This window comes from Filicampus tigris, chromosome 2 (assembly GCF_054856515.1).
Source record: "Filicampus tigris isolate MCC_2025a chromosome 2, RoL_Ftig_1.0, whole genome shotgun sequence".
Lineage (NCBI taxonomy): Eukaryota > Metazoa > Chordata > Actinopteri > Syngnathiformes > Syngnathidae > Filicampus > Filicampus tigris.
Window position 1 is genome coordinate 12,087,333 of NC_141218.1, and position 9,276 is coordinate 12,096,608.

Sequence of the window (9,276 nt, forward strand, 5' to 3'; positions counted from 1 at the left end):
AATCTCAAGACTTCTGGAAAATTGGTCATTAAAATGTACTTATTTATGTATTTTATGTACGTATGTATTATATGTATTTATTTTATTATATAATACATCGATTTATTATAGAAATTATGGAAAAATAGTGAAACTATTTTACAAATGCATCAAAAATATATTTATTTATTAATTTATTTTTTTCATTTTCAGAAGTAATTGGTTATTATAGTTCAGTAAACCTAATTATACTTTAATTATTAATAAATAAAATCATTTATCTCAAACCATTTGGTAAATATTTTAGTACAATATAAAAGAAGACTAGTAAAAAGCAACAATTTTACAAATACATTTTAAGATATATTTCACTTTAATATATTATTTATTTAAGGGTTAGTTAATTACACTTTTTTTAAACATTTTTTTTACATACTTTTTTCATTACATTTATCTCACTTCGCAATTGATAAAACGTAAAATAAATATGATTTTGAATGTTAGTGAAATGTAATGATTTTACAAATACAATTAAAAATATTTAAATATATTATTGTCATTGTCACCATCATCATCACATACACTTTTAACCTTTTTACCTCATCTATGAATGACTTGGCCCATCTGTCCCTTTTAAAAATCCAAAGTGGCCTGAAAGAAAAAAAGGTTTGCCCACCCCTGTTGTACTGGGATCTGTTATTAATCTGCCACATTCATATCTAGAGATAAAATAATACTGCAAGTAATAGTGACACAGAACGAGGCCGTCTTACACGTTGCCCAACAAAGTGAATGTTCAACAAACCGCAGAGCTGTGCGTGAAAAGTGAATTAATGAGCGGACAAATGCATTACGTGGCTCTATTGTGTGTGTGACTTGGACTGTGTGTGTCACCCTCCTCCCATTCCAGCGTGGATCTTGATCTCATTAATATGTCTGACAAATGCCAGCACGTGAGTTCATGAACTCCGAAAACAAACAGAGCCAATCAAAAAAAGCGCTTGCTATGTACTCACCTCGGCACGCTGCGTCCTGGGCTGGCTCGCGTCCGTCTCAATGGCGTACACGTCCACCAGGTAGAGGTCGGAGCCTTTCTCCCTGTCGAGCTCCGCCGCCGTCTGTATGACTCCGGTGTGGCGTCCGATGGTGAAGAGACGTCCGGCGGCTTTTCCGCCGCTGCGCACAGCCACAATGAAGTACTCGACTTTCCCGCCAGAGCCTCGCGGACTGGAGGCGTCCAGGGAGATGACGTTGGTGCCCGGCGGCTGCCCCTCCTTGAGGATGGTGATGTACTTGGGCTGCGTGAACACGGGGCCGTCCAGGCCCTGGAGGATGATGGTCATGTCAGTTCTGGAGGTCTTGCGCTCGCTGCCGTGGTCGGTGGCAGACACGGTGAGCGTGTACACGAGGCGGGAGGGCACCAGCTGCGAGGCGAGGCGGATGTCGCCGCTGTAGCGGTCCATGATGAACGTGTTCGAGTCGCCCTCCACCAGTTCGTACTCCACTTCCCCATTTTCCCCCTCGTCGGGGTCAAAAGCCACCACCGTCGTCAGGATGGAGCCGATTACAATGTTGGGCTCGGCCACGAGGGCATTTTGGGACACAAAAGTGGGAATGTTGTCATTGATGTCCGTGACCCATATTGTGACGTTTTTAAAGGCGAAACGTCGGAATTCGAACGGCACCGCCTGGTCGGTGGCCTTCACAGTCAACTCGAATAGGTTGGAAAACTCCCTGTCCACCTCCTTTGTGATATAGATGAGACCGGAGCTTGGGTCGATGCTGAAGTGGCTTCCTCTGGGGACCTGCTGAACAATGGAGTACTGCAACTGCCCGTTGATGTCCGCGTCCGTGTCGTGAGCTGTGATTGTCATGACGGAGGCTGAGATGGGCAGATTCTCTGGGATGGATTTGAAGATGTCGCCAGGGGTGAAGACGGGAGGATTGTCGTTGAAATCCCTCACGTGTATGATCACAGGTATTGAAGAAGAGCGCTGGGGTCGGCCGTTGTCCCTCGCCGTGATATTGAGCTTGTAAAATGACTGTGTTTCGTAGTCCAGCTTTTTGAACAGAAAGATGCTGCCCGTGTTGGGACTGATGCTGAACGTGCCGTGGTTGTTTGTGGCGGTGATGCTGTACGTTATGTCGGCATTCAGGCCGGAGTCAGCGTCGCTCGCCGTCACCGAGGCCACCAACTCGCCGATCCTCATGTTTTCCTGCACGTCCACAGAGAGTGAGGATTTGGGGAAGGTTGGGGAGTTGTCATTCTCATCCAGTACACTGATGCTAAGCATACAGGAGGAGGATAAGGGCACAATTGCAGCATCAACAGCGATTATTTTCAGAGAATAGGAGGCTGTCAATTCATAATCCATCCTGCCGACTAACGTGACTTGTCCCGAGCTGTCATCAATGGTGAACTGTCCCTCCTCATTGCCCTCAGCGATGTGATAATGAACCAGTCCGTTGTTGTTTTCGTCGACATCAGAGGCGGAGACGCGCAGCAGCTGGGTCATGTTCTGCGCCGACTCAGAGATGGAGGCCTGGTAAATGTCTTTGGTGAACTTGGGTGCGTTGTCATTGATGTCTCGTATGTAAACCTGCACTTTGGCCTGGTCTCTGAGGGGTTTAGGGAGACCCTGGTCGGCCGAGATGACGACGAAGCTGAAGGCAGCGGCGCCTCTTTGTCTCACGAGCGACTCGCGGTCCAATCGCAACGTACTCGTCAACTCCCCCGTGATGGTGTTCAGCTCGAAGTTGGGCTGCGGAGTCTCAAATGAGTATCTGACGTCGCTGTTTGGCCCAAAGTCCTTATCCTCGGCGTGGACCAAGCCGACCGGGGAACCCCTCGTCTGCTCTTCCTCAAAGTGAAAGACATAATTGGTGCTGTTAAACAGGGGGCGGTTGTCATTGACGTCGTCTAGGATCACGCTGACATTGACAGTGGCGCTTAGCGGTTCCACGGCGCGGTCTGTAGCCACCACCACTAAGTTATAGCGGTCCTGCAGCTCCCGGTCCAGCTCTGCTTTGATGTACAGTTGCCCATCTGGGAAAATTCCAAAGACGTCCCCTGTGTTGCCGCCGATGATGTCGTACATGATCTCCCCGTTGAGGCCTGAGTCTTTGTCGGTGGCCTCCACCGTGAAGAAGCGGCTATTTACAGGTTCCGACTCCAGGATGGCGACCTCGTAGGAGAACTGGCCGAACACAGGCGAGTTGTCGTTGACGTCGTAAACGCTGACGATCAGCACCAAGCTGGAGGTGTGCCGGGGGACCCCCGTGTCCGAGGCCAAGACCTCAATCTCGTAGGATGTGGTGGTGACCTCCAGAGGCCCGGTCAGCGTGATGAGGCCGTGCTTCTCGTGAATGTGAAACAGACCTCTGGGGTTTTGCTTGAGGCTGTAGACCACCAAGCCATTGGCCCCCTCGTCGGGATCAAATGCCTTGGCTTGGAAGATTACGTGACCAGTGCTCCAGTTCTCCACGGCGCTCACATGCTCCACAGAGTGAATAAAGTGGGGGGCATTATCGTTCAAGTCCTTCACTGTGATGTTGACAAAGGCCTCTCCTGTTATTTCGCCTGCTCTGGCTACGACCTTCAGGTGATAGAAACCCTGCTCTTCTCTATCTATCTGACTGGACGCTGTGATTTGACCGGCTCCGTTTACAGCAAAAAGCCCTTTCTGGTCCCCTGAGGTGATCAGATAGGAAATATTAGAGTTTAGATCTACAGTGGTGGCCGACACAGTCCCTATGACGGTTCCAATGCCTACATTCTCAAACATGACAAAGGTGTAAACTCTCTGGCTAAAGATGGGAGGATTATCTTGTGTGTCTATTACAGTCACAGTGACAATGGCGTGGATGTGCGAGCGCAGCCCACCGCCATCTGCAGCTGTCACCTGCAGCTGATAAGTGGTTTTCACTTCTCTGTCCAATGACGCCAGCGTGGTGATTTTACCCGTGTTGCTGTTCATGTGAAATTTGGAGGTGTCGCCTGCCGTGATGATGTATTTCACTGTGCCGTTGCGACCCAAGTCAGGGTCTGTGGCGGAAACAGTAGTGGTGTAAGTGCCCGGGGGCTCATTCTCTTTCACGTTTGCAAAATACTGCACAGGGTAAAAAACGGGCCTGTTGTCATTGATATCCCTCAGGGTGATGTTGACTTTTCCAGCAGAGTGCAACGGGGGCGTGCCTGTGTCTGCTGCCTGGATGTGGAGCAAGTAGGAGGCCTGATTCTCCCTGTCTAGCTCCCCGGCTGTGCTCAAACGCCCCGACGCGGCATCAAGACGAAACAGTTCGCGAACACCGGGCGCCGTCTCGGCGTCCAATGAGAAACGGACTGTCCCATTCTCGCCCAGGTCGTCATCTGAGGCCGAAAGCACAAGCAGCTCGGTGCCAGCGGGGGCATGCTCCACCAGGGAAGCGTGATACAGACTTTGTGTAAACGTGGGCACTTGGTCGTTCACATCAGTAATGCTCACAATGAGTTTAGTGTACGAAACCTTGGGCTGCAGCCCTTGGTCTTTGGCACTAATGTTGAGCACAACTTGGGACGCGACTTCCCTATCCAACAAAGCGGCGCTGGTAACCAGGCCGCTGTTTTCGCTGATGGAGAACCAGCCCAAAGCGTTTCCAGACACCAGCGAGTAGCGCAGGTTGGCATTCTGCCCAGAGTCGCCATCTGTTGCAGAGACCCCTTTTATGTAGCTGCCTTTGGGGATGTCTTCGCTGATATCAACCCTGTACAGCGCCTCCTGGAATATCGGCGGGTGGTCATTGATGTCATTGACAAATATTACAAGACTGGCAAAAGACGAGCGCGCCACTGGCTTGCCGTTGTCCGACACCGACACCGTTAGGTTGTATGAGGAAATTCGCTCCCTGTCCAACACGCTGGCCACTTTGATCAAACTCAAATTGGGTACAGGGGATGTGTGCACCTCAAAGTGTCTTTGCTCATTACCACCTAAGATGGACACTGAGATGTTACCATTCGCAGTGGGGGAGTCTGAATCAGACACTGTGAGCAGCGCGACCACCGTGCCGATTTGTGCATTTTCATCGACAGATGCAAACTTAGACGTGGTGGGGAAGTACCTGAACTTCACCACCGGGTCGTTGTCATTCACATCCAACAATTTGACGGTTGCCTCTGTCCTACCAGACAACGACGGTGCCCCACTGTCCACCGCGTGGATGGTCAACGAGTACTCCCTCTTAGTTTCATAATCCAAACTTTGTTTTATGATCACGGTACCGTCTTTGGGGTCGATTTGGAAGGGGGTGCCCTCGTCTAGGAAGTACCTGATCTCCGCATTGGTGCCATCGTCCTGATCGGATGCTGTGATCTGCAGGACGCTGGAGCCCACCGCGGCGTCCTCAAACACGCTCGCTTGGTACTGTTCACGTTCAAACGCGGGCGGGTTGTCGTTGATGTCCTGAATGGTGACGTTCACCTGCAAGTAGCCAAATTTCTTAGGGTCCCCCTTGTCCTCCACTTCGATCAGGAGCTGGTAGAAGGGTGTGAGCTCCCGGTCCAGGCCCCCTGTCGACACCAGGTGCAAGAATGCGCCCTCGCCACTGGGATTGACTGTAATATCCAAGCGGAATTTCCTCTGCTGGTTGCCCTTCACTATTCTGTAGGTGGTGTGGTCCACGCCGTTACTCCCGATGTCAGAGTCAGTCGCTGTGTCCAGGATGACCTGCCGGCCGCTGCTGGCGTCCTCCTTGAAAGACACCACGATGGATGCATCCGGGAACACGGGCGCATTGTCGTTAATATCCAACACCACGATCCTCACCTCCGTGGGGTAGGTAGGCTGACTGGAGAGCACCACCACATTGATGACATCGCTCTGCAGCAGCTCCCTGTCCACCACAGACGAGGTGGAGATCACCCCCGTGCTGCCGTTGATGGCAAAAAGTCTGTGGCTCTCGCTGAAGCGGTAGGTGAAGCCGGCGCGGGTCTCTATCTGACCCACGTAGGTGCCCGCGGGCTGCTCCTCCAGCACGCGGAACTCTTGGCGGACTTGCGTGGACGCCGAGTAGCGCGACAGAGTCCACAGCAGCAGCAGGAGCGAGTGAAGCCGCGCCATGGTCAGGTCAGCCAGCCCGGTGCAGCTTTATGCATCCACGCTAGAGCATTATAATCCAAACTCGGGGAACGTGGAAAGTGGAAACTTAATTTGCGACGGCGATCTTCTTTTGAGCACTTAACTCCAGCAGTGACGTGCGCTCCTCATCAATGCAGCATCCGCGGGATGGTGAAAAGCATTCCTGCAACATTCAAGAAACTTTTCCTCCCTCCCTCTCACGTTTATGCACCCCCAAAAAAGCGCGTCGAATTGTCACTGAAAGTATCCGTGCATAAAAGTGGATCCGATGAACGGCGCGCACCCGTGGAGGGATAGGAATAACGGTCCACTCACGCTTGCACTCAACATTGCGCCGCTACTCCGCAAAGTCTCACTAGAAAAAGTTAGAACAAAGCTGGAGTCCGGGCAAGCTCCCTCCCAGCGGCGATCCCATTGGACGGGGCTGAGCGCGCTCGCACCTCCTCCGTCACTTTCCATTGTTACATGCACACGCACGCACACGCACGCACACACACGCACGCACCATAACACGCGCGTACACAAACACGCACACTCACACACGCCTACGCACACTATTCCTGCTACTACAGGAGCTGTCAATCATGTTGCACGCAGATAATTATTAACCCTCGTACAACTCATTACTACGCCGGTAAATCAGAGTATGTCTAACATGTTTTGAAACTCCCAAAGCACAAAAGCATAACTTTTCAAAAGATTACAACACGAAAACATTGAAAATGTAATAATCACATCTTCAATCAAATACAGTATGAAAATATGTTGCATTTTTAAAATAATTACCATTTGTCATTTGCACAAAAAATGACGGATGGCTATTTTAATGTAACATAAGATGATTCACTGATAAAAGTAACTATGAAAACATTTTTGGTCATTTTTTTACACTCATAAAAAAAGACATTTTCATACTTACGCTCATGTTAAGCGACAGTGTCAGTTTACGTGGTGATGGGACACTTTTAAAGATGGGTAAGTAGCAGCATCTAGTGGCAAAAAAGTGCTACAGCAACAGCCAAATTACATCGACTATATTCCAAGTAAAATATACTGTATATCTAGATGGAAACGTTTTGGATGTTAGTTTACAAAATAAAAAGTATTATTTTTCAAAAACTAAAAACTTTAATTAAACATTTCAAATGAATGTAAAATTGCTATTACAGTTGTTCTCAAATTGTAAGCGCAGTCATCCAAAACAACAGGAACAGATAAATGGATGATAAAGGAAACAGGCACAAAGACAAAAATCGATGGTCCAGGAACAGGATCAACAATCCAAATTAAATAATGATTAACAATGTGATGCAATTGTAATAATAAAATATACAATGTTATTACGTCACAACTATTACCAATGCTGTGAGTTCCTGCTCTTACTAAATTTACCAGTGCTGGTTGTGTTACTGTTACTAATGTTAGCAATGCTGTAAAGGCTGTGATGAGACAGCTCGCTGTCTGAATGCAAAGTAGGACATGAGTCAACTCCAGTAATTGAATTAAGGACGGACTGACACGGGCGAGAAGAGAGAGAGCGTCAAAGCAGATTATGTCCCGCAGGAGACGTGATTAGCATTAGCATTAGCAGGACGCTAAACCGGCCAGCTTGCAGGCGGGCAGGAAGCTTTTGATGGAGCGACTGCACTTGTAGTTTTGTTGGGGATAAGTGTCCCTTCAGGACAACAACACAAGTAAACAGCCTTCCTTCATCTACAGTATGCAGGGACAGGAACCAAGACCCAAATGAACAGTTCAGTAACACAACCATGAACAAAGATTAAAATGGGCAGCTCAGGAGCAAATATTCAAAATGGATCTAGGAGCAGGAATAACAATGCAATTAATGTTTCGGGAACCGGAAGTAGAAAGATCCAAACAGACATGAAGAAGCAAGGATAAAGACACAAATAGATGGAATAGGACCAGAGATCTAAATGGCTGGTCCAGGGACAGGAACTGTAATGCAACTGACTGGTCCATGAACTGGAACAGCATTCAAAATGGATGTATCAGGAACAGGGAAAAAGATCCAAAATGGACAAACCAAGATCATGGATCCAAATGGACAGATCAGGAACATGGACAAAAGGTTTAAAATGGATGGAACAGGAACAAATATCCATTTACATGGAGCAAAAGGAGAAAAATTAAAACAAATCCAAATGGACAACCAAAACTGAAACAAAGATTCAAATTGATGGTCCAAGAACAGGAGCAAAGACCTAAATGGGCTGACCAGGAACAACGTTTAAATTGGGCATGGGAAAAAATAGCCAAATGGATGGAACAGGAGCAAATATGCAATTGGATGGTGCAGGAACAGAAAAATCTGCAAAAATCCAATTAGCAATCCAGGAAGAAAAGCATTCAAATGGATGGGACAGGAACTGTAAGAAGAAAAATGGATAGAACAGGAATAAAGATCCAAATTTTCTTGAAATAAGTACCAAGATATAAAATTAACAGCTCAGGAACAAGAACCAAGATCAAAATGAAGAGCAGGAACAGCCTCAAATGAATGGAACAAGAACAACGATCCAATTGGACTCAGCAGGAACAGGAGAAGCAACAAAATGAATCTAAATGGATTCCCAAGAACAAAACATGCTAATGCGTTGACACAGGAACAAGAACACAGATCCAAAAGATGACTAACAAGAATAAGAACAGGAATAGAGATCCAAATGGACGTTCCCTTGCTTTAAAGAAGTGACATTGCCGTCGATGTATTGTTGCGCCATCTGGTAGAATAGTGATATTGTTACATTTTATTCTGTGTAAATACAAACAGGTGGCTTGTGATGTTTTCATACCGTTTGCACAACATGGGAGTGCGCACGTTTGTTTGCCCATGTATGATTCCATGTCAGTTTGTGATAACATGCCTGCTAATCCAATTGATGAGCCTCAAGCAAAGGTGATTGGTTTGTGTTGCATAATTTACCTTCTGAATATAGCCGTTTACATAACATGGGTTCGTGATTGTGTACATCAGGAGTCTTCAATGCTATTCCTCGAGGGCCGGTTTCCTGGATGTTTTACATCTCTCCCTGCTGCAACACACTGATTCAAATGATCAGGATAGTTATCCAGCGTCTGCATACCTTGCTGATTATCTGATCAGGATAGTTATCCAGCTTCTGGAGACCTTGCTGATTATCTGATCATTTGAATCAGG

The 9,276-nt window shown here is 47.6% G+C and overlaps 1 protein-coding gene across 2 annotated transcripts in view; it reads right to left on the minus strand.

Annotated features, from left to right (window-relative positions):
* The window catches only part of fat4 (FAT atypical cadherin 4), a 103,936-nt gene extending 97,527 nt beyond the window's left edge, over positions 1–6,409 (minus strand). For both annotated transcript variants that reach the window (XM_086023901.1, XM_086023900.1), the window contains exon 1: positions 996–6,409. In XM_086023901.1, coding sequence (XP_085880027.1) covers positions 996–6,077 — 5,082 coding nt within the window. In that variant the 5' untranslated portion in view covers positions 6,078–6,409. The remainder of the gene's footprint in view (positions 1–995) is intronic.
* Positions 6,410–9,276: the final 2,867 nt, after the last annotated feature.